General features: G+C 40.4%; 1 protein-coding gene across 4 annotated transcripts in view; it reads right to left on the bottom strand.

Moving 5' to 3' along the window:
• Positions 1-27,002, bottom strand: part of LOC128346871 (protoheme IX farnesyltransferase, mitochondrial) — a 183,076-nt gene that overhangs the window by 68,343 nt on the left and 87,731 nt on the right. For all 4 annotated transcript variants that reach the window (XM_053300627.1, XM_053300628.1, XM_053300629.1 and 1 more), the window contains one exon: positions 3,121-3,191. In XM_053300627.1, coding sequence (XP_053156602.1) covers positions 3,121-3,191 — 71 coding nt within the window. The remainder of the gene's footprint in view (positions 1-3,120; positions 3,192-27,002) is intronic.

Below are 27,002 nucleotides of genomic sequence, written 5' to 3' on the forward strand. Positions count from 1 at the left end.
TGAAAGGATAAGCATTTCAGATGTGTAATGTTTAGCACTACACTCTGTGGGCCACCTAATAAAAAATAGCAACCATGCTGCAAATCCAATCATCTAATTATTTTCAGAATATACAATGGTCAAAAGCTACACTCAGACTAGAGTAATGTAATATATAAGGCAGAGAGATAAAAAGGAGCTCCATTGCAGTGTGATAAGTGGCACTATTAATAAAGCAAACTGTAAAATTTGGAAGGAGAGTGAAGAAAAGGGGGCAACATCCTGTTCCAGCAGTGGCTAAGAAGGGGAATTTTCCTAAACATCCCCAGCAGTGCCATATGAGCATCTTTTGGCTTCTCTTTATGAGACATGCTAAGTGGCTGAAATGGCTTCTTTGCCCTGGAACATTCTGGGATACCAGATCTTTCAAAGGATGCCTGCCTTTTGGATAGTGGCTCTTAACGACATGTATGTGATTCAGTAATAGCTTCCAATAGTTATTGGAAGTAATAGCTTCCAATAGATCCATCTTATTTATTTATTATTCCTCTGTGTAAACCGTCCTGAGCCATTTTTGGAAGAGCGGTATAGAAATTGAATAAATAAATAATAATAATAATATACCACAGCTATCATATGCTCCTCCTTGGGAGTATTAACATCTCTTGGTATAAATAATCCTACTGTGAATAGATCCATTGTATAATGGATTCTAGACTAAGTTTTTCATAACAAAGTCCACTTGAAATTCGTCTGGACACACATCTTATTTATTTCAATAGTGTTTAATCATGACCAACTTAGTATGGATCCTGCCCACTGACTATTAAACATATAGTCGGAATTAACAACAGGAAGAAAGCTATGTACAGTGTCTAAAGAGATTTAGAGAGAATTTCACAGTGACAAACTAAGGGTTGATAATAAATATAGTACAGTCTGGCCCACAAGGTGATATGTCAGATTTAAGCTATGTTTATGTCAGAAGGGACATGGCACCCTCTCTTATGGACACTTTACTTACTTAGCATTGTCCCACTCCAGTGCAGCAGTTGCAAAAATTAGCAGGCTAAGAGCAGGAATCCACTCGCTCCAAATAAATAGTTAGGAAACGTAGTCAAGGAGCTGCTGAGCTGAATCCCAAATCTATTTCCTGTTCCTGAAGTATGTCTCATGGTCAAGCTATTCCCATCTGAATGAAGATGTATGTAAAATTCAGAACCCAAAAGGTCACCCTATGGATTTATGGCATTCTACTTAATATAACACTCATAAGAATCTGCTAGGATTCCTGGATTGTTAATGGTAACTGCATGGATATTGTTTTATTAGACGGTTATCTATCCTGAAGTGATCAACAAGTGTTCTGGTAAGAACTAGTCTGCCTATTTTTCTTTCACTATAATCTTAATTGATTATTACCATCCTCACAAATTAGCCCACTTCAGTCTTAAGCATTCACATGTACATAAACTTGAATTGGGGTGGATGACATCATCACAAATGCCGCCGCTGAGATGTCCCTATGTGTTTACCAATGTTTGTTGAGCAGTTTGTAAATGTGTTTACCAAATTTGGTTCAAATTGGTTAGGCGGTCCACAAGTTCGCCCTTTTGTGAACCTCAACCATTTACGCGTCTGCCATCTTGAATTGAGGTGGATTGCTTCACAAATGATGCCACTGAGGCATCCCTATGTGTCACTACAGCTCTAGCAAATTTGTTTCAAACTGGTTAGGTGGTGCACAAGTTAGTCCACTTGTACCTCAAATGCTTATGAGTCTGCCATCTTGAATCAGGGTGGATGACATCATTACAAACTATGCTGTTGAGGTTTCCCTGTGTGTCCCTACAATTGTACCCAATTTGGTTCATATGGGTCCAGGCATTTATCTTATTATTATTTATTATTAAAACTTTTATACTGCCCTTCCAAAAGGCTCAGGGCGGTTTACATTAAAACACCATTAAAATCAGTTAATAAAAAACAAAAATTATAAAGCATAAAACAATGATTAACAATTAAAAACATCATAAAACAACAATTAAATAATCAGAACAATTTAAAAACAAGTTTTAAAAACTTTGAGAAGTCGATAAGGGGTGGGGACACACATGCACACACACAGAGCCAGGTGATCCCATGAGGTTACTGTCCTTAAGGAAAGTAAGCTAAAAATAGATGTAGTAAACCATTTTGCTCTACCAACAGAAATATGGCCTTCATTTCCATTCTGTCTGAAGAGTTATGTAACTAGGAAAGTATGACTTTACCACTTAAAAACAAAATGCTGACCTTCAGAAGTGAACTTTAAATTCAGAAGGACAAACATGTGAGAGTTGCCACGTACCCTCTTCCCCACCCAGGCAAGTCCAGACGAAACCCAAATTCAGCATTAAGGAAACACCGCTTTTTTAAAAATTTGAAACAGATTAAACAAGCCAGAAAAGAACACACACATTTAATTTGTGTAATTTATTCTGATTACAATATGAATATAGAATATGGAATTTTTGGCAAGAAATGTGGTTGTGGGGGGATTAGAATAATTATGGAGCAGGCCTACAAAGCGCAGTAAATTATTTGCAGTCACTTATCCACTACATGATGGAGGAGTGGCCAGCACCCACGCATGTCAAGCTCACAAGTTCCATCTTCTCCCACTGACACAAAGAAGTAGGCCAGCGATAGAAGGCTAACAGGGACCTTTAGAGACATGCAATATTTAATTTTTGTTCCTTTTAAGAATGATCATGGGAGATCCATACTTATTTCTTGGCAACACAGTTAGGCCCAGTTGCATGTTTTGAAAACTGAATACAGTACATTGTTTAATTTTGTATAAGAGATTACATAGGAACACCTGGAAAAATGTAACTCTCAATTTCAGTATCTCTAAAAGCCCTTGTACAATATCAACTGAACATGAAGAGAGGGCAAGCCAATATGTTTTCCATGTGGCTTTATAAGCTTTCAAAATCATCAAAGCACAAAAAATGGTGTCTCTTTCCAGGTCTTTTGTTCTTTAAGTCGACATATTTGCTTATCTAAACACAAGGAAAGGCAAAAGACTGGGGAAATATAGAAGAGGAACAATGAGATTCATTACTCATTCTGGGTAGCAGGTGTGCGCAGCCTTACCTGATCTGTCCTCGCACCAGGGGTCTGTTTTTTGTCCTGTTCATATTTGAGTCAAATGGAACCTCAAAGAACTACAGAAAAGGGGGGGGGGAGGAAAGAAAAGAAAGACTTTAAGGGATGCCAGAGACCATCCGAACCATAGAACAGATTGACTGTTTTTGCAGGTGCTTTGGTCTTCATTTCAGAAGATTCCAAAGAACAACTGAAATAGCAAACTATATTTTACATTCGCTTTGAAAGGCTTCATTCAGACTTTTGGCAATTCCTTAAAAGAAGAAAACACACTACCCGTAGGACAAAAATAATTTTAAACAAGCCCATTACAGTTAATCATTTGAAATACCCCCCTGCTCCCTATTCAAGTTTCAAACATGTCAAGTTTGGCAGGGCTTTTCAGATATGAGTGCACTTTAAAAGCAACGTCATTCTTCTTTCTGTTCCCAGATTTGGCAAACACCACACAAACTATCTTTGCTAATCACACACAACCAGTTTTAAAGATGAACACTGTAAAAGTTCTCAAGATCACCCAACTTCAGAAACCTATGAACCAACCACCCAAGTATCAAGCAATGCTGGCAGGTGCAACTGCAATTCTATTCAAAGTGGAGCACTTACTGCCATTAATAAAGAAACCATGTGGAATTATTTCATATGGCAACTCACTCAACTGCTCATGAGAAGAGTTTGGTCATGCTGTGAACTCCTGCCCCCAATGTTTTACAATCCCTCCCCGCCCCCGCCCCCCCAGCCACAAGCAGAACTCACTTTACACATATTAGTTTAAATATGCAAATTACAAGGCAGTCAGCAACACTTTCAATGACTCTGCAATCACCAAACTAAATGAATATCAACCTCTTATGAGCTTCTAGTGTGACTTCCAACTCTAGAATAGAGGATCCAAAACAAGAAGTAAAATGACATTCTTTTTTTATGAATGAGGGCCAGCGTGGTGTAGTGGCTAGAGTGCTGGACTAGGACCGGGGAGACCCGAGTTCAAATCCTCATTCAGCCATGATACTAGCTGGGTGACTCTGGGCCAGTCATTTCTCAGCCTATCCTACTTCACAGGGTTGTTGTGAAAGAGAAACTCAAGTATGTAGTACACCGCTCTGGGCTCCTTGGAAGAAGAGCGGGATATAAATGTTTTTTTAAAAAAAGGGGGGGGGAGAGAAAAAAAAAGTCTGAATCCAGCAGAAGGCAGCGCCAACTATCACAGTAGGTGGCTGTCAGCCCAGCAGACAGCAGCAAATAGTACAGTGAGATTGCCTACTTTGTGCCATGCTGCTGGTCACTAGCATCAAACTGTTTTTTCTATGCACAATACACAGTTATGAAGTATTAACTGGGACAGCAGGGCAACTGGGTGCAGGAATTGTGACAGCCATGTTAACTGTGCTCCAGCAGGATGTGGGGCATCAGGCAAGGGAAAAGGGTGGGGCTAGACATGGAGTGCAGTGGTTGGTGCAAGAACTCAAAACGTCAAAGGCAGAAGGCAGAAATTCTGCAATAGACAGAATGGTGTCTAGTATTTGTAAGCAATGATGACGTGAAATAAAACAGAAAATAATACCCTTTCCAAGAAAGAACATTAGTTTTTTTAAGGGAAGCAACACATAACATGTAACATCATCTGTCTAATTGGGCAATGCTTTAATTGGCATTAAGTAATAAGTAAAAATCAATACCACCTTACCATTTGAAGCGGTAGGTAAATTACCTCCTTAGTTGTGTCTCCCCCGAACCCCCTTCATATCAGAATTATTTAAATGTCAATACAGTACTTGACTTTTGCATTCTCAGTTAGTGATACTTAAATTGAAAAATATTTCTGATCTCATTCCCGGTTGAAGGCAGTAACTGCAATGGTAACTAGTACAGGTGGACTTCATTATCCATGGTTTTGGCAACCGTGCTTCCGTGTATCCACAGATGGGTGTTAGAGACCCAGTTTCATTATCCCCGGTATTAAAAATATGCCATTTTCACCCAGGCCACCAGAAGTGACTTCTGGTGTCACTTCCTATCCGGAGGGAGTGCGAGGCCATTTTGTGGCTCGTGTTTACAAAACAAACAAACAAACAAAACCTGCAAAAATCAGCAAAACAATCATGAAGGGGGGCATTGCTGGAGAACTGGAAAGTAAGGTACTGTGCTGTATTAATATTATTTCTGCTACCCTCTTTCTTTCTTTTTAAATGATTTTTGGCAATTTTTGTGTGTGCAGGAACCTAACCCCCAGATTCCCATAAAGTTAAGGTTTCATTATCTGCAGTTTCCATATCAATGATTGTAGGCAACAACGGAACCCCCACAAATAATGAGAGCCTCCTGTATTTCACATCACTACAGTTTGGAAATAAAGCAAACAAGATCATTCACACAAAAATAACATTAGCTTTATAAAATGGAAAATGCCAAGTCATGTTAGAGAATATTTCTTAGCTTAATACAAAACAAAAATAATAATGAGATTTATGCACACAGTTGTGTACCATAAATATGATTAAAAATATTACTGGATCACTTATGCTTTTAGAAAGCTAATTCAATTAATTTTTTTAAAGCAAACATTGCAAGTTTGTCTATAGGAAAGAATGACTGTGGCACACCGAGCCCCAAAGCTGGCATAAACAAGAGGAGACTGCTTGGTATGAATGCATAACTAGACACAAAATTCTTATCTAGGACTCCAAAACACACAGATGTTTCTAATTTCTGTCAAAAATATTTTAATGCATGTGCACATACACTGATGACATTTTCTTTAAAGATGCATAGCATAACTAGCTTATATTGGCCCAATAGGTTCAGATTGCATTTTGCAGGCATGGAGAAATGATATGCCTGGATACACTGGCCATCCTTGTTCACCACACCTAAGATTGTTCATAAGTGTGTGTGGGGGGGGGGGCGGGGGGCGGGGCGGCGGGGGGAGTTCCTAAACCCTCCATCATCACAAAAGAGCCTGGCCTCTTTTCAGACTTACATTCCTGGCTGTCACTGCACATTCTCCCATTCCCCAAGCCAAGGCTAGTTCAAGTTTGTGAAGACAGAACTTGCACACCACTTCATTCCATTGCATGTTTGACTTGCCTGTAAGGTTGTCAACCTTTCAGGATTGGTCTGTAGTCTCCAGGAATTGGCATCAATCTCCAGGCAACTACTGAACGTAATCACACAGATTTTAATTGGGGGTGTGCACAAACCAAAATGTGTGGTTCAGTTCAAATTAGAATCAAATTTGAACTGAACTGCATGTTGCTGAACCAGTTCAGTCAAACCGACCTGCCGGTCTGGTCCATTTGACTGAACTGGTTCAGCAGTTTGAGCATGGCTATACAGGAGAACCTCGATATTCATGGGGGTTCTGTTCTGGGCTGCAGCAACAGATATGGAAACCGTGAATACAGAGTCATTGGGGGCTATGGAATTGTGGGGGTTAGGTTTCCGGTTATCCAAAAATCGGCTGATTTTCGGGGGGGGAGCTTATCGTGCTCTGCTGCTCCGTGAGTCATTCGGTGCCCCCAAATTTGCTGAAAACCAGTATTTTTTCTTCTAATTTTAAACAAAGGGAGCCATTTTGTGGCTCCATCAAAGAAAATGTATTTTAATTTGTGACTTTTAAATGTTTTAAATTGTGTACACCACCTAGAGATATGCATATCAGGTGGTATAAAAATATGATAAATAAATAAGTAAATAAAATGGCAGGCAGAAATGACCTCCGTAGTTATTTCTGGCCACCTCTCACCCACGGATATGCAAGATCAGCATGTCCCTCTTCTTTTTTTGTGTATGCTGAGGTTGGGTGTCTTTTTCCCGACCGTGGATACGCGAATCTGCGGATAACGAGGTCCACCTTGACTTGTCCCCGTAGTTAAGCAGGGTCTGCCCTGGTTGCATCTGAATGGGAGACTTGATGTGTGAGAACTGCAAGATCTTCCCCTCAAGGGATGAAGCCGCTCTGGGAAGAGCAGAAAGTTTCAAGTTCCCTCCCTGGCTTCTCCAAGATAGGGCTGAGAGAGGTTTGTGCCTGCAACCTTGGAGAAGCCGCTGCCAGTCTGTGAAGACAATACTGAGCTAGATAGACCAATGGTCTGACTCAGTACATGGCAGTTTCCTATGTTCCTATGCTCCTAATTCCCTTTTACAAGTAAAGAGGTGGGGGTCCTGAGAGGCTGTAGGGTGTGGCAGGGGCAGCGGCAAGCGAGGTAGTTAAAGTGTCTCTTACCTGGCTGGCACAGCTGATGTCACCATACAGCTCAAAGCCAAGTGTGTGCTGCAATGCCTCCTTTACAAAGCTGCCCACATGGCAGTGGCGCAGTTCTGGCCTCTGTGCTGCCTGGAACTGCGCTACCGCCACCGCTCAGGTGGCTCTGTAGAGGCATTGTGGTGTGTGCTTGGCTATGGGCTGCACTGAGGTGAGGAGGGATACACTTTAACTACCTCTCTTGCTGCGGTCCCCCTGCCAGCCATTCAACGCCGAACTGTTCCGCATGAACCAGCCATGATTCGATTCTATCATGCACCGAACCATCCAAGTTTGGTTGGCGACCGAGCTGCCAAATTAGCCTGATTCAAACAAACTGGTTTAGCGTTGAACAGTTTGTGAACACCCCTAATTTTAATGGTTTGATATTGAAAAAAATATTGGAGTGGGAGGTGGAGGGAAACACCAGAGACAACTTCAGTAAGAGTTGGCAGACTTGGTAGGAGCCTCTACTGGAATGCTAGCTGCTTTTGTTTGGAAGTATCTTAACAAGCTTGATACCTCTCTGTCAAACTGTTGGGGTTGAAGGAGTTAGTGAGGAACAAGCAACTTCTTATAAATTATAGTTTAACAAAAGTGGCCAACTCTAGTTTGTAAGTAATCTGTCACTCTTAGGAAGAGTAAAAAGAGGTGAAAACACATGAAATTAGAAGAAAAAATTATTCATATGCTCAATGACTAGAGCTCAACAGAAAGATCTACATCTTTCTAAGATCTAGATTGTGAGCCCTTTGGGGACAGGGATCCATCTTATTTATTTGTTATTTCTCTGTGTCAACCGCCCTGAGCCATTTTTGGAAAGGCGATATAGAAATCGAATAAATAATAATAATACATACTTTCCTAAGGAGACTAGTTGAACAGGATCCAGCTGAAGGTGACATTAGAACAAGAAAAAGTGGCTGGGAGAAGGGAAGCAGTTGTGATGTTAGGCTAATGGGATAGGCAGAGCAGTGAGTTACTGGGCTGGAGAACAGTTGGTTGAGGGAGAAAAAACTGCACCTTTCGCTTTTGTTGGGAAGCATATAAAGATGTAAAACAAATTTCCTACTAATTTAAGTGATTTAATGCTGTATATGAAATTTGGTCTTTTCAGAATATTGTCGTCCTGAGCACTACAGGGATTAAGTGTAACATATACCTTGGGACTCTTTAATGTCACGGTTGTATTTACTCTAGATGACTGGAGAACCTGAAGCTGAAATAGATGGAAAAACTGGTGTACATATAGACCAGAAGAACTGCAGAGGCATCAACTTCATAGTTCTCAACTTGTTTTCTTATTTAAATTACAATTTTATTATACTCTAAATAAATTTATAAATAGATCATAAAATAGTTAACACAACATTTTAGATGCAAATACATGCCGGAAAGACATCAGTTATCAAGAATTTCCCACATTCCCCCCCCAGATGTTCAGGGTGGAGGGAGGGGGAAAGCTCATTTCCCTTAAAAGAAAAAATAAAAAGTCTCTCATATACCATTCATCTGCAGATCCAAGCAGGGGGTAAGACTCAATTTTAGATTATCTCATTACAGCCTGCAGAGTTTTGCTTGTTTTAGCAAACAACAAATTCAGTAAGACAAAACCTGGATAAATAAATATTTTAGCTGCTCACAAGAGGCCATTTCCTCAGGAAGTCTGAATGCATCACTTCATTTGGCTGAGGATATTGTCTTCCCTACATTTTTGGCAATCTAGATGTCAGGAGGAGAGGCACAGGGTTAAATCTACAGCAACAGAACACCATCAAGTGACATAACTTGGCAGTGATTTTGAGACCATACATAGCATTTTAAAGCAGTAGAGATAAATATTTAAAACATTATGTTGAGAAAAACCACATTAAATAGGACTTTGTGGTTGATTTCTGCTACAGATCATTCCCTTGCATAGCTTTCATCGAATTGACAAAGTAATTACATTCTGTGGTCCTAAAAGTGTGAGATCAACTGTCATATTACTGTTTAGTGTTATGTACAATCAGATGTTTCCCATCAGTTTTCTTTGCACTGGCCTTCACTTGTTATGTTTACTAAAGCATTTAGATTGTTTGAAAATGAGATTTAGAAATAGAGGAAAACCTACTTATAGAAAGGAGGCAGGTCCTCTGTACCAACCTTACCAGTCATCTTCAATCTTTTTTAGACTCGAGACCAACCTCTAACTCCAGCCAACAATTAACATTTATTTCTTCCATTTTCATTATGTATTATAAAAATAATCTCTCTGTATATAATTCTCTAAGGCATACCCGTGGCTAATCCTGTGTGTGGCAGCTCTCGTGAGAGTTTGTGAGCAGAAGCACTGTGGTAATTGGAGATTCCACATGCAGATAGGGAGGAGGAGCCTGTGAGAGCAGATACACCATGGTGATTGAGCTATGCAGATTCCATATGCAGATAGGGAGGAGGAGCCTGTGACACCATGGTGACTGGGCAGTGGGGATTCCATATGCAGATAGGGAGGAGGAGGCTGTAATGGTTAAGGTCAGTTGGAATGCAATTGTTACATGATGTTCTTGATTGTAGAGGACACACACACACACACACAAATATATATATATGTGTGTGTGTGTGTATGTATAGGGCAGGGGTCTGTGAAGAGAGAGGGAGGGAGGGAGGGGGGAAGAAAGACAGATGGGAAGAGCGAGTGGAGGAGAGAGAAAGAGAGAAAAAGAAGGGAGGGGAAGAGAGAAAGAAGGAAGGGTGAGGGATGGGCCTGAGCTGTCAGAGGCCTGAGGGGAATGAGAGGCCATGGCAGTGCCTATCTGGCAACAAGAAACAAACCAGTGTTTGCTGCTTAGGGCTACCAAGGCCATTGGCAGAGGGAGGCAGGCTCGGGCCTGTTAGCAGCCTGAGGGGAATGGTGTTGGTGGCAGCAGTGAGGAAGGGCCTGTTGCTGCTGCTCCTGTGGGGAGGAGCAGGAGCAGGGCTCAGGTGTGTGGAGATAGGGGGCTACAGCTTGGCTGATAGGCACCAGCAATACTGCAGCCGTGGCAAAGAGGGGTGAGGGGATGGAGGAGTGACCAAGAGGGGTGAGGGGGAAGGAAGCAACGGGATGGAGGAAGAGGAGCAGGAGTGTGGCTTAGGTGAGGGTGAAGAGATATCTGAGGTGAGGGGGGCTGTGGTAGGGGGTGAGGGGAGCAATCAAATACTAGTGTGCAGATGCTCTGCACGGGTTAAGCTATTATTTATTTATTTTTATTATTATTATACAATATCCATTCATTTTTCTGATTTCTCTTCCCATCTGTTTTTTCTCTCTTTTTAATCACATCAGCCTTTACAAAATAATACTCTTCCTTTCATCCCTAACAAAGCCCCCCCCCTCCCCAAGGAAGTTTACAACAGTCAAAATACAACATAAAAATACTGGCTGACATCCAGAACACAGAATTAGGAGGTCAGAGCAGGTGATGCACCCTTGCAGTGAGAGCTGCTCCAAGCTCAGCTGAAGCAGCAGAGTGCATACACAGGGGGAGCAATTTTCATTGCTCTCCACTTCCTCCAAAGTGCTCTTTAGCTCCCAGGAATATGTCCCCGAGGGTTGTACAGTATTTTGTGATTTAAAAAACTGTCCTTTATAGAACAGGGAAAGGAAGGAGATTATTCCCTGTGGTGCTGGGGTAGAATAGGGTCCGTTGCTTTCCTTCTACTAAATATAAGAGAGCCACCACTTTAAAAAGGTGCCTCTTTTCTGGTTTTTTTCTTGCAGTTTAAAGGTCAAGCGCACCAATCATTTTTTTCTAACAACATTCCAGTTGTAAAATAGCTGGTAAAAATATGCTTATCCTATCAGAGTAAAAAGATTTATAAATGCTGCATTTGCTGGCTGGCAGGTAGGATAAACTGGCCTGATAACTCAGGGTAGCCCTTTTTAGGAAAGCTCTGATTTTGGAATGAAATAACTTCAAGCTAAGCAATTAACAATTAGGTATGAAGTTAAACTTGTAGCCCATAGGAGAGAAGAAGGAATATAAGAGGAAAAGCACAACCGTGCAGCAAAAGAGATGGCAAAGTTAAATCCTCATAGAGATAACTGTGAGTAACACCTATGTATGTCTACATGTGCAGGAAATCTGATCAGTTATGGCTTCTCAGAGTGTGTACACTAAAAGAACATGTGCTTTTCATGTTAAAAAAGTGAAACTGTCCAGAGAGAAAGGAGGGCGAAGGGATACAGGTGGTGGTTGTCCTTGGAAATCTGTTCCCAGAACACTCTAAGCATGAACTGGTGGTGATAATGTAAATTCACAGGGAAGCTTATAACTTTAATCAGAACAACCCAAGGTCAACAAAGCTCTGCATTAGTACATTGTTTGTTCATACTGTTGCACAAAGTTGGCAATTATTCTGTTCTAGGAATCCAAAGGGCGGAAGCCCTACTACTTATTTTCATTTCTGGCTAACTTCAAAAAAGATGCTTCCTATATAGTAGTATAGTAATGATAAATAAATTGCAGTTGTTAGGAAATAAAGTGAGTAATAGCTATCAGTAAAACACAACAGCACGTGTGAGGAGAAATCCCTGCTGAAGAACTGTCATTTCTAGAGATTAAACATTTAAAATGGAATTATTTCAAACTCTCCTAGCATTCTTGTTCAAAGCAATCAACAATATCTTACGAATGAGTTTTGTTGATCTCTCTTTTATCTTAACATGAAATATTTATGCATTTACATGTATACCCAGTGGACTCCTTAGGAATCTATGCATATGACAAAGAGGACATCCAAAAATACCAATCTAAATACTTCTTCTAATCTGTTATAAGCAAACGCGTCAGTGGGGTGGACAGGAATGTACAAACTATGTCTCACGGTTTAATGTAACATTTTTAAATTAGGTCCACTAATCCAGTGAGAACAGAGGCAGAAAAACAACCCTTCTATATTAAAAGACAAATTTAGTTCACCTCAACTCAGAGGTTCTCAATGCACAACTGCAAAAGAGTATATTATGTGATAATATCTAATATGCAGCAGAGTGAGAATGACAACATGCAGTTTTCCAAAGTAGTTCTTGCTGGAAACTCAGCTTTGATTAGAAAATTGTTCATAAAAATAGATGGTAAATGGGACACTGATAAACTTAAAACCAGCATTAAATCAGTTTTATATTTCCTGAAATCAACAGAAAATGTTCTTATATTCTGCTTTATAATCCTAGCTCGGAAGACTTTGATGATGACTCTGTTCATTATTGTTGAACAATACTGATTATTGCTGAACAGAATGTTTTATATTGCAGTTTTTTAAAATACATATAGTTCTTTGAAAGTACACCTCCCTTTCCTTGTCCATGTAAACAGCCTTACTTCACCAAGGTACAAATTTACCTATGTCCATGTAAACAGCCTTACTTCACCAAGGTACAAATTTGTTTATTTTAATGATGTAAAAAAAGAGAATCTACCAAAATAATTACAGTTCAATCCACAAATTTATGAAAACAGAACCCTTAGTTTTGAACTCAGTTGCTCCCGATGAGTCTCTCTCTCTATCCTCGCTCTTTGATAGAAATAAATTTCTACAATGAGCAAAACTATCAATCCAGTGTGGCGAGCTTGGCTCTGTCGACCACTATGAGCCAATCTTTCCTACTCCTAGAGAGCAGAACCAGAGCAAGACTAGAAACAATCCCACACAAATTTCAATAAAGGAAAAGCTTTGGAGCCTTTTGTGGGGGAGGGGGAGGGGACCTTTTGATATCAGAAAAGGCACACAACACCTGCCTGTCTTGAAGATGTGAACATAAAGCAGAACAAATAGGATTAGAAGCTGTTCTTTTGGAAACTTGCAGGCAGCTGAAAAATGTCTTGCCCCATGGTTCTCATTTGCTAGCTACAGATCCCTTTATAATATTCCACTTCAAATTAGTGTCAAACTAAAAACAAGATCAACACATATCTAAACCATGTTATACCATAACAAAATGCCACATTGATAACTTGTGTTTAAGGCCCTTCATTTGAACTAAAAAGCCAAACCATCACATCCTGATGACAATATTAGCTACAAAAAGTGTTAATACTCAAAAGGAAATACTCCCATGTATTGAACACCAAAAGATCCACAATCTTTAATTAACACTCTCTCTGTCCTGGAAGCATAATGGTATTCACTGTGGTATAAGCTTTTATAAAGTCCAAGAAACTGCATATTATTTTGTGAACAGGATTGAACATCACAAACAACACAAATCTAAAAACACCATACACACTTAAAACATCATATACTGGAGAACTTAATATACTGGAGAACTGAGCATGGTAGGGCACTTTCCCCATGATTTTAGAGCAATTTAAACAGTGTTTGGCCCTTTAAAAAAAACCTCCAGGAACCTAACCCCTGCGATCCCATAGATACAGTTATTCGGTATTCATGGTTTCCTTATCTACGGTAATTGTGGAGAACAGAACAGGTGTTCTGTTCTCCAGAACACCTGTTCTGTTCTCCACAATTACCGTAGATAAGGAAACCACGAATACCGAATAACTGTATCTATGGGATCGCAGGGGTTAGGTTCCTGGAGGTTTTTTTAAAAAGGGCCAAACACTGTTTAAATTGCTCTAAAATCATGGGGAAAGTGCCCTACCATGTTCAGTCCATCCCCAGCTGTCCAGCAACACTCCCAAAATGCTGCAATTTACATTTTTTCCATCAAAAAATTGTGTTTCCACCCTCAAAAACAAAAACCACCCTCAAAAACAAAAACCTTCATTTTTAAAAACAGAAATGAGCCAGAAAATGGCTCCCTTACACAAAATGGAAATCCGACCCACAGGCATGCAAAAATTAACTGTTTTACTGTTCAGGTGCCAATTACCCAACCATGGATGTTGGGTTTGCAATTAAGGAGATTCTCCTGTACTATGACTTTGCTCCATCTTTAGTTCTCAGATTAAAAGGACAATAAGGCCTGAAGTAAGGTTGTGAAATAAGGTAGGTAGGGATGTGCGTGCAAGTAAGATTTTTCAGTAAGGGACCATGACTACCACAAATTAAGCTGGGTGACAGATTTCTCTTTACAAAAGGGTGGAAGTGAAGACACACATTTTTTCCTCTGGTAGGGAAACAGAGCCTTATTCTGGCTTCCACCCATGTGCTTAATTAATAAGATGATGTACTAAATATATTTTAATTGCACAGGGCAGCAGTAAATTGAGAAAAGCAAAACCTCAGCTTTATGCAAATACAATGAACACAACAAATACAACATCTCTGGAAACAGTTTCCTTCCAAGCCAACAAGACAGATGCAACCAATTCAGACTCTTTTTGCTTAACTGTCTCTGTGGCAGTGCTTTCACCATGCACTATAAACATCTTGCAACTATCAGAACCATATCAAACCAAAAAGAGTGCAGACAAGTTGGTGATTATTTTGAACAACTCTGAAATGTCAAAGTGATATGGTTGGAATTCACAACAGGGCCTTTTGACTAATGTTCATGACAGAAACAAAACAGGGACTGCTCAAAAACTGTTATAATGCCATCACCATGATATAATAATGATATAAATACACCACAAGCCAGCGTTGTGTAGTGGTTAGAATGCTAGACTAGGACCAGGGAGACCTGAGTTCAAATCCCCATTCAGCCATGATACTGGGTGACTCTGGGCCAGTCACTTCTCTCTCAGTCTAACCTACCCCACAGAGTTGTTGTGAGGAGAAACCTAAGTATGTAGTACACTGCTCTGGGCTCCTTGGAGGAAGAGCAGGATATAAATGAAAACAAACAAACAAACAAACAGTCACTCTTGTACAGGTTCACTACCCAAAGTAGTAGGTCACACAATACATTTTTGAAGCTTATAAGGGATGCCTTTTCACGGAAGTAGAAAGTAACCTCAAAATGGGCAGCAAACATTTTTTTTAAATGTGCAGAAGGGGAAGATGAAGTAGAATAGGCCAAAAAAAAAAAAAAGGTCAAATGGAAGCTGACAAGAAAGTAAGGAATTTTTATCTGTTGACATTATCTAATAGTGTAATAGATGACTGTGCTAGAGAGGCAAATGCAGGAGTGTGAACAGAACCTTTTGACCAATACCCATTCTTCCCTTGTCACAAAATGTCAAGCTTTGCTGCTCCCTCTCATCCCTGATGTGTGACATAATTTATGAATGATCCCACAGAAGCTCAGTAAGATGCAAGGCCAAGGAGTCACAGATATGGCACATTTACACACAGTTGTGGCACTCATAAAAACTGAGATGAACGGATTAATGCATGCACTGGGATAATCTATGGATTATTTTTTAAAGTGGAGTGTGTGTGAGTGTGTTGAAGGGGGTGGGGAGGAAAATAGTTTCCTAATAATCAAGGAAAGTCCCATGGATCTTAAGGTTTTTCTAACTGAGGGAGCTGGGGAGTAAACAAGGAGGACACACTGGTTACTTGCTTGTTGCACCCAGACAACAGTCCCTTTTTTCATGTCTTATTTTTGTGCTAGTTGCAACTCAAATGGCAATTCTGAGTTGCTGGGAAAGCATGGTTTCTTTCTCAGGAAATGCTTATATTGGAATAAGGAGTGCACTGTGGATAGTGGCTGCAGGAGTATTATGGCCAATTGGATGGTGCCTATGATATTGTTCTGATTTTACTTACTTACACAAATTTGTATATCACCCCAAATGCAAGTCTCTGGGTGGTTTATATCAAAACAAGAAAAACAAGTAAAAAGGTTGAAACATTACAACAATTTAAAAATTTACTACACATGTTCTTTCCCTGAACAATTATAAGGTGTTTTAAAATATCCTTTCATCTTTTAAAATAAATAAATCTGAAAGACAGCCCACCATATCTAATCAGGAGCAGATATGACAAGAGGGTAGGTTCTTGAGCCTATGCCACATCTTCTTTCTGCACTAGAGGGGGAAAAAGCCAGAGTGCTGCTGTGCTGCTCATTCCTTCTGTGTGCCTTTCAACACCGTGGCAACTACTACTGTCAAGGAAGCACTTCACCAGACTGGATAAAAGTGGCACATAGTGAATGGCAATTTTCACAGACAAGCTTCAGAGTAATTTATGAGATACATCCCATCTTCACTTTAAAAGGGGACCAACAGAAATCTTTAATTAGCTTTATAGTTCTGGAGCACATACCTCCACTACTGTTAATGTTCACACACACACACACACACACACACACACACACACACACACACACACACACACACCTCTTTAAAAGAAAAAATGGCAACAGGATATTGCATTTCTTACCTGGATCTCCATAGAACTATTTTAAGTAAGAGTAATTAAATAAGACTTGTTTTCTTTTCTTTGTGATAAGAAAGAGGCACCTTTTAACCCGGTGATTCTCTTTATTTAGCAGGGAAGAAGTAACTGGCCCTATCTACGCCCAGCACAGTACCTCCAGTGACTGTTGCGGGTGTCTAGCTTATGTTTCTTTTAGATTGTTAGCTTTGGAGACAGCGACCCTTTGGGGACAGGGATCCATCTTATTCATTTATTATTTCTCTGTGTAAACCGCCCTGAGCCATTTTTGGAAGGGCGGTGAAGAAATTGAATGAATGAATGAATGAATAAATGGTAAGGCTGGTAGTCTTGCCGAAGAACTCCTTCAAAGAGACACTATTGTGTATAATTTGAACTCTAAATTCAAATCTGCCTGAAGATCTGAGCCTAAAAAGAGGATTGCTGTTCAAGGGCATGCTTTAATACTCCTACGTATCTGGGGATGTAGTTGAACACAAAGAGGTACACAAATAGGTAATGCTACTTCCCACCCCCAAACCCCAACACTTATAGCCACTTTCTACAGTAAGGTAGCAGTAACCTGTTTTGCTTAAAACGAATGCACACTCTCCTCCATAGGTTGTTTGTTGTTTTAAGTTTGAGAAGTGAAGTACAAAGGCATTAAGTTAAGTTAAAATTGAATTAAAACGAATATGAAAAAAAATAAGTTCTAGACAGTCAAGGTTATTTGAGGTCTTAATGACTAAAAACCATTCATTCATCATATTTATATGTATATACAAGATGTATGTATCTCTAGGTGATGTACATAATCCAAAATACAATATAACAGAACAAACCACAATTGAAACACTTTCACAGCATAAAAACAAAACAATTCCACAAAACAATTAGAGAGTTTATTAAAAGCCTGAGAAAACAGGTGTGTCATGAGGGTCTTTTTAAAAGCATTCAGTGATGGAGAAACTCTTCTTTTGACAGGGAGTGTATTCTAAAGCCCTGGGGCTGCCACAGAGAAGGCCTGGTCCAAGTTGCCACCAGAGGAGTCAATGGCAAATAACTGGACCTCCCAGGATGACCTAAATAGGTGGGAGGGTTTGTGACAAAGGAGTCTGACTCTACCCAACTGGAGATCATCCATCAGGCTGACCAGGGCAGTCTTAACCCCAAGCCCACTTGAAAGAGAGTTTGAAATGGGTCTAGATAAGTCTAGATAATTTTCCTATAAAACATGACAAAAACTCACACTTAACACAAGAGCTGCTTTATGTAAGTGCATTAAACTTTCTGCATGGATTCTCAGCATTCCAAGAAATTTTCTATGAGAGGAAAAATTAGCTACTAGAAGACAGAGACCTCACACAGAAATAAACGAAGGGATATTTACAGATCCTAGATAATGGCTGACATCTAGACTAACATTAAATGTGCTGGAAAATGTTTTGCATGCACCATGAGGGAAGGGCAATTTCTGCCTTTGTCCTCAGTCTACTTTCCCTCCAGAAAATATGTCCCTGAGGATTGTGGGATCCCAGAACATATTTTCTGGAAGCACAGGCAACTGCAGTGGGAAGGTGAGATTGGCGGAAACCATCCCTCTGCCCACTGCACATGGGCAAAGTTCGTCTGGATGTCAGCCACTACTCTTGTACAGTTGTATCCCTGCCTTATAAACGGCTCCCCACTGCCAGGCAAGAAGAGTTAAATTATCCTTCCCCCACATATTCCACTTTAGGATCTGGTTCATCATTTGGTTCATTCATCCAGCTTCCTATCACATTATACAATTAAAGAATTACAGAGAACATTAGTTCATCACAGCTTATTTCCTATCAGTTCCAGTCAGCACAAAGCACTCAACTGTATTAATATGCAAATGTACCTTTACTGCATCTGTTTGGAGTTGATACATTCTGCTACTTTAATATTTGGAGCTAACTACCTTTGACCAGGAACATTATTTGAGTTTTCAGACTGAATAGCCTGAAGTCCACTATCTAGATAGTTAAAGAATATTTTAATTTCACACTTCCTGAATATATTCACTTAGTAATCAATTTGCATATTTACAAAATATATACTTTTGGGGTGCTGAAATTAGACAATGAATTTAGTTGGGTTGAAATCAATGGTCATATGAAAGTGGTTCTATTAATCTGTGCTGGACAATAGATACATCTGCTCATCCAATTTTTCAAATTAAGCAATTGAAGCAATTGAACATTAATGCAGCCTTTTTATCTGCTAAGCAACATGTTAACTGCTGAAAAGCAGGTAATGAAAAGCTACATACTCCCTCAGAGATTACTGTAATTCAACCAATAAAAAGCCTGAAACATAAACCAAGGTGTAAAGCGACACTGGCATTTATTAATATTTAGTGCACCTCAAAGCAAGCACAGAGCGGAAATATGGTCCAACAGTTTCAAGGCAGAATGTAGCAGGAAAAATAAACTTGATTTACAGCGATCTCTACCTCTTAAAAATAATAATAAAAGCAGACTGCAAGGCCTCTCCCTTTAAAATATTTAATAGCTGATATCATTAGGAGAGTCTCAAATCACATTTTTAACATATGGGAAACTTGGGGGAAACTATCATCTGCAATACATAGTTTAATGGATGATATTATTTTAACAACTTTCCCTGTATTTTTCAGATGGCTTTGAAAAAATGATGTGTATTTTTGAATGGGCTTTCCCCATTTCTACCATAAAGCAAGCTCTAAATGGTTTCACATTCTCTTCCTCAGGCATTTACAGTTCTTAGAATCAAGATGTTTTAAGATCTTATAATCCAAGAAGCTATAATGTTTGGAAAATGATATCATCATCAATGGCACCTTAATCTTTTTAAAAAATCTATCCATCCATAATATAAAAAGAGAAACATCTCATTTTTTCTTTTAAAGAGAACCAGTAGACAATTTTAATTAGTTTTAAATGTTTGCAGAAAGTGCATCAGATTGTTTTCTTTGAAACACAGATGTCAGGAGTGAATAAAAGCACAAGCTGTTTGGTCTCTCTTACTGACTTTGACTCAGTAATATTGATACATATCAAAATAGGAAATATTTCCACGATTTTCATTTCTACAGACTACTGCTAAATTGCTATAGATTTTTGTACCTCTCTTCCTTATTAGATTTTCTTATAAGATACATTTTTCTTCCCAATCATCTGTACTTTTATGAATAAATTTGTCAACCATGGCAATGGAATTTTAGCAATCTTAAGCACACATAAAATGTATGCCAATGGATCAACAATGAAAAACTGAATAGCCATCTACTATTTCATCAAGTATGCCCTCTATATTGTGTCTATACAACCTATTTAACTGTTCTGGTGTTCTATACTGTTCGATTAAATAGTAGGTAACTAGGCTGTACAGTCACAAGTCAATATGAAGACAACTGAATCATACAAACAAGTCTCACCTTTCCACCTCCTTCATCACAACAGAAAAGCCAGTTGACAGCTTCATAGAGACTCATTAGTTAACACAAGCATGCAAACCTGTTGTCAGGGCACTGAGTCATCAGTCTTCAAAAAGCTGCCAAGAAGTGTTTGTAATTCCAATACTGCTTGAGTCTCCCAATCCCCAAGATAAAATGACTAGATAAGATGCCCATCAATCTCAGAGAAGAGTTAAAATGCAGGTTGACAAATAAATATCACCAAGTCTATGTTTCCAAGCACAAGATTCCACAAACCATTATTTTCTCCTTAGAAACCACTTAGGATAACTAATTAGTCATCATGCACTGGCATACATTCCTGCTACATAAATGCACTGCAAGACAGAATCTTTAAAATTACTTTAAAACTGCTTGGAGTCAGCAAAATGTGAACAGGATTTTAATCAAAAGGAGTGTTGAGATGGAGGAGAAATCTGAACTCGAAGCAAGCATGGGGCTGAAGTTATCTCTTGCAAGAATATCATCTTGAATTAGATGGCCATCTTCCAACCCCAAAATAATGGAACACACCAGAAATGTCTGCCTTGATTCCATATGGACCTTAGGCAGTATACTGACAAAGTGTATGAGCTGTGCTCCAGGAAATCCCCGATAAAAGTCACACTTCAGCCAGAAACACACTAAGTGGCCTTAGATAAGAAACACTGACCATTCTTACAGAGCTGTGTAAGGATCACCAAACTAATCAAGAACTCTCAAAAACACGATATAGATTATTATTAGGGGGAGTTTTCCCAAGATTTTTAGGAGAGAAAGGTACAATCTGAAGCAGATAGGGAAGGCCAACTTCAAGTGGAGGATATCAATTGCTGCAGAAGACTTCAAGTGGATGGGCATGTGTTAAAGAGTGTCTGACATTTTGTGCACCCTTATGAGGACAGAACAAGAACTCCATCCTCGCAAGGAGCCACTAAAGTAACTGTGGGCAAGCCTTGGCTCACAGCACAGCACAAGCAGAAGGAAAGGATATTTTGGATTCTCTCTTCTCCCCACAAAAGTCCTTTTCACATTCAGGAATATGTCTGTGAATATGCCTTCATGGACATATTCCTGGACATGAAAAGCAGATTTTGCAGAAAGGGAAGAGAAGCAAAAATTGCTTCGTCCTCCCCGCCTGTGAACCAAGCCTTGCCTGAAATTAGTTTAGTGACTCCTTGAGAGGTGGGAGCTCTTGCTCTGCCCTTGTAAGGCTGCACAGAATGTCAGACACCATTCCATAATATTTAAATCCTAAACTTGAGAAGTGGGATTGGTGGTAAGATAGAAGTTTTTCGTTAGAATCCAAATAACCATGAAATGATTTCTCTAAGCCCCAAATGGCCATAGTATACGGCCTTTGAGAAATTTCAGAAAGTTTGTAACATGGCATAGGTGGTCAGCCGTACAAAACGGGAGGGGGGGATCAATGGGCTAACACAGACCTTGCAGCCATTTATGTATTTAAGATTTCTATCCCTCCCTTCCACTTGGCAAGGGAGGTTTAAAAAAACCAAATACAGAATTATGCTTTTTAGATTTATACCTTGCCTTTCAATCTCAAGGTGGTTTATAACAGATTTCAATATTAATAAATGAAACAGCAAATGTGTACAGTGTTCCCTGAAGGTGGAACATTTGAAAGCCACTACTATATATGAATAAGAATATCATACTGAGGTGACTCACATGACCACAAGGGAGTGGGCTGGGAGGGGAGAAGGGAGCCTACCTGCCTTCCCCAAGACAATCATGGCCCAATCAGGGTTCCAGCACCCATGCACCCACATGAGCGACACCACAGTGAGCTGAGCAGCTATCAGGGAAGGAAGGAAGCTGGGCTGTCAGGTATCCCACAATGCACCCAGCGAGTGAGGTAGGAGGTGTGTGCTAGACATCCTACCAACTGTTCCCTCTAAGCTGTGTGGCAGAGCGTGAGCGTACACACACTTCAAGCCCCTCATGCAGCGAGCCCAAAGAGCCGCTCACTTGCCCTCTTGCTGCCACCGCCTGCTGCTCCCCTGATCCTCTCAGAAAGAACCACTTCCTCTGCGGCTGCTGCTCCCCCTCCCCACCACCTGTTGCCTTTTCCCGTCACCTGTCAAACTCAGTATGCTTCCTCCAATTCCAATTGTTCCGCTCCCCCTCCCCTTTCCCCACCACTTGGGCTACCACTTGGGGGAAATGGCTCTGAGTCCCATCACCTGTTTGCTGCCGCTGCCTCCACCACATGGGATCTGATTGATCTTGTCGTGGTGGTGGTGGCAGCGGCATCAGGAGCGAACAGGCAGGTGATGAGTACTGGAGCCGATTCCCCCATCATGCCGCATAAGAGCCCAAGTGGCGAGGGGGGGGAGGCGGAGTGGGGGAGAGGGTAACAACTGGGGGCCAAGGAGAAATACTAAGTCTGGCAGACGATGAGAGAAAAGTGGTGGGAGGGGGGAGCAGCTGCAGCCGAGGGAATACCAACTTAAGTGTCAAGCCGAGCGCCAGGGGAAAGGCAGTGAGGGAGGGAAAAGCAGCTGAGGGAATAACAACTGCAGCCTCTCTCAGGTGATGGGGGGGGCCCAGAAATCAGAGGTAAGGAATGAGGGATGAGTTAGATCTCCCTGTGCTGGGTGGGGTTACACTCCCCCAGAAGGAACAGGTACGCAGCTTGGGAGTACTCCTGGACCCAGGCCTCACCCTGGTTTCTCAGGTGGAGGCTGTGGCCAGGAGTGTTTTCTATCAGCTTCAGCTGATTCGACAGCTGCGTCCATTCCTCGGAGAGGATGACCTCAAAACAGTGGTGCATCAGATGGTAACCTCCCGGTTTGACTACTGCAATGCGCTATACATGGGGCTGCCTTTGTACGTAGTCCGGAAACTTCAGTTAGTACAGAATGCGGCAGCCAGATTGGTCTCTGGGGCAACCCGGAGAGACCATATTATGCCTGTTTTGAAACAGCTACACTGGCTGCCGATATGTTTCTGGGCAAAATACAAAGTGCTGGTTATTACCTTTAAAGCCCTGAATGGCTTAGGTCCGAGTTATCTAATAGAGCGCCTTCTTTTACATGATCCCCACTGCACGTTAAGGTCATCTGAGGAGGTCCGTCTCCAGTTGCCACCAGTTCGTCTGGTGGCGACGCAGAGGCGGACCTTCTCTGTCGCTGCTCCTGGGCTATGGAATGCACTGCCAGCAGAAATTTGTAATCTGAGATCATTGCTGTCCTTCAAGAGAGCCCTTAAAACGTACTTATTTGGCCTGGCCTTCCAGAGTTTTTAAATGATTAATTGTTTTAAACTGTTTTAAAATGTTGCCCTGATTTTCAGGGCTTTTAGCTGTTGTATTGGTTTTATTGTGTTTTAATAGTTTGATTTTAATTGTTAATTTGTTTTAATTGTTTTTATCATGTTGTGAACTGCCCTGAGCCATTTTGGAAGGGCGGTATATAAATCTAATAAACAAAACAAAACAAAATAAAATAAAAAAGGAAAATCAGAGGTTAAAGTGGTGCAGGGCAGGAGAGCCATTCTTAAAAGCCAATACATGTTTTGGCAGAAATTTTCAGCAAGTGGGGCAACAGAGAAGAAACATTATTTCTCTTTTTAAGTTGCGAGCCCTGCATTTAAAACTGAAATGGTGCGGGGAAGGTAAGGGGAAACTTGCCTGCTCTGCCCTTTGCTTTTATTTTCTTCGTGCATGTGACTCTTTAAAAGCTATTCTACAACATACATTCTGGCAGAATTTTTCAGCAAGGGGGAAGAGGCAAAGAAAGACTATTTCTCTCTTTTGAGCCCTGCATTTATATTTTGCTAGCGAGGGGCAATTGATAAAGATTTCATTTCTTCTACAATTCTTGAAGCGAGTATGTGCTGCTGCTGAGCCTGACTAACCTTTTTCAACACAAAATAGAGACTGTGTGGTTTCAGCAGGCATTTGGAGTGTGGAAATCAGGGGCGTAGCTAGGGGAGAGGGGGCCCATGTTCAGCACTCTATCTGGTGGCCCCCCAGACTGAGGGAGATAATGCAGAAAATAGGGAGGGGTGGATCTGGAGGGCCCTCAGGAGCTGGGGGCCCGTGTTCTTTGAACCTTTTTGCTCAATTATAGCTACGCCCCGGTGGAAATTAATGTTCCCTGCCTGCTATATTGAGCCCTGTCTCACCTCCCCACCTCTGGTTTTAGTACCATCCTGCTGCATTTTTGACTATTTTGGTTAATATTTTAATTGCTATATTTGGTTTTAGCATTGTGTACGTGCAAAAGATAGATTTTTAATACTTTCATAAAACAAAATAAGCAAATAATGGTTAAATAAGCTGTGCATATTGTGAAATGATTACCTTGAAGCTGTAATATATTTATTGTCCAACACCAAGTTGATTGCTCAAATGTATATGGTCACATATGCTACAGGAATGAGAGTCATGCTCTTCAGAAAACTTTTGTTTAGTCCCTATATTCTCAATAAACACACTGCCCTGTGGGAAATCCTCTTTACAATAGCCAGAAGCTTCATGGGACTCATAAGAAGATATGCACCTTGAATAAACCATTTTAGAAATGGCTCATTTATATATAATATACTAAAAGGAATTAATAGAACAGTGGGGACAAAAGGCGGGGAGTGAGTGTGTGTGCCATTAGCATAGTATACCTGGCTTGGAGAGTTATGTGGCTGTAGGTCCTTAATGGGATGTTAAAGAACCCCAGGGAACATCCCATGCAAACATTTTGTACATTAATAGCTGTATGGAAGATAAACATTCAATCCATGATATTGGAAATCCTTCAGCTTTGCATCTGCCTTGTTTTTTATATCTGCCTTGCAATTATTATACTTAAATATGAAGTGAAAGAAAGTACAACTGCAGATAATGGGGAACTAGGGCAACGAGAATGGGGGTGGGGGGTGGGTTTAGGTTCCTTTTCCAGTGAAAAATTCGACAAAATGGATGAAAACAGGACAAAAGGACTGAAAGGCCTGGGGGAAATGGGGGGGGGGCTACCATGCTCTCTGTCCCCCCCCAGCTGTCCAGCAATGTCCCCCAAAAGTAAAAAACAAACAAACACCATCTTTTTTGGGGGAGAAAAATCAGTTTTTTCTTTGTTTCACAAAATGAGCCACAAAATGGTAGGCGGAAACTACCTCAGAGGTCATTTCTGCCCATCCCCAATCATGCATACACAAGTCTTAACCTTTTCATTGCCGTTTCCACCCTGCATGTATACAGAGGTAGGGGGGTCAATTACCCAACCGCAGATACATGAAGCCGTGTATGCCGAGTCCACTATTAACAAGGTTCTCTTGTAGGTTGTTTATGTATATAGCTAGCTGCAGCTGGCAGAACTGAAGTTCTACTTGCTATTTGCAATTAAAGTAAACTCACAAGTAGCAAGATGTGCTCATTTTCTACATTAAACTTAGAAATGGCACACTTATATTTTCCTACATCTTTTTGCTTACATATACTTTTACCCTTCCATTCCTCATACCTTGAAAAATCCTCCATTTATTGATCTATAATTGAGCTTTTAGGGGCCCTTTGAATGTTCTTCATACATGATGTTTTTTTACAGGAGATTAAAGTCTATACAGGAAAAGGTATATACACTGCCACATATGACTTGCAAGGGGCTTTCCCAGATGGGCGGCTTCACTGCAGCAGCAAGTGCCTGAAGTTAAGCCGTTCTGAAAACTGCATAAATATGCAACTTTTTTAGGATGCATATAAAGTGCTTTAACTGTGAAACTGTGAAGCAAACCTGAATAATGCCATTGGCCATATGAATGGCACTTTCTTTCACTATCCTGACGTTGCTGGAAATGGTCCCCTCGTATGAACTCCTCCACACCCAGCCTAAGTGCAGCAAATCTGTGTTCAATCACTGTTTGGAAAATCTCAAGAACAGGGATGTGCATGAAGCATTTCATGCACATCTGGGGGGAGGGGTTAGGTGGAGAGCAGACACATTAAAAGGAGAATGGCAGGTCTTACCTGCTTCTCCATCGCTATTCTGCCAACCCCCATGCTGACCACACAAAAGGTGTCCATTATTATTTCTTGTTTACACAGTCAGACAGGTGTTATTTATTTATTTTTACATTTCTATACCACCTTTCATTAAAAGAAAACCCCAAGGCGGTTTACAAAAATTAAAACATACAATAAAAGCAATAAACACATCAGGCAATAAAAACATCAAGCTAAAAACATATAAAACAAGCATAAAAACAAGACAACAGATAGAAACAACCAGAAGCAGCAGTAAAAACGATTATGTAAAAGCCTGGGTAAAAAGCCAAGTCTTTAAAAGCTATCTAAAAGCTGTGTTATTGACTGGTTTGTTTTAGCCAGACATCGAGCCCTTCCCAAGGACCTGGGATGCCAGAATTTTATTGTCAATTGTTATAGATATCGTCGCAGAATATAGGCTGTTCCCAGTAAAGTTGCTTTTTGTACTTGGCTGATGGTGATTTCTGTGGTCCCTATGGTGTTGAGGTGCTCTTCAAGGTCTTTTGGAACTGCACCCAGGGCGCCAATTACCACTGGGATTATTTTGGTCTTCTTCTGCCACAGCCTTTCAATTTCAATTTGTAGATCTTTGTATTTTGTGATTTCTTTCTATTTCTTTTTCTTCTATTCTGCTATCCCCTGGTATTGCTATGTCCATTATTTTGACTTGTTTTTCTTTCTTCTCGACTACCGTTATATCTGGTGTATTGTGTAGCAGATGTTTGTCTGTTTGTAGTCGGAAGTCCCATAATATTTTTGCATCTTCATTTTCTACAGCTTTTTCAATTTTATGGTCCCACCAATCTTTGGCTACAGGTAGTTTGTATTTTTTGCAGATGTCCCAGTGTATCATCTCTGCTACCTTGTCATGCCTTTGTTTGTAGTCAGTCTGTGCAATCTTTTTACAACAGCTG

This window comes from Hemicordylus capensis, chromosome 2, assembly GCF_027244095.1.
Source record: "Hemicordylus capensis ecotype Gifberg chromosome 2, rHemCap1.1.pri, whole genome shotgun sequence".
NCBI lineage: Eukaryota > Metazoa > Chordata > Lepidosauria > Squamata > Cordylidae > Hemicordylus > Hemicordylus capensis.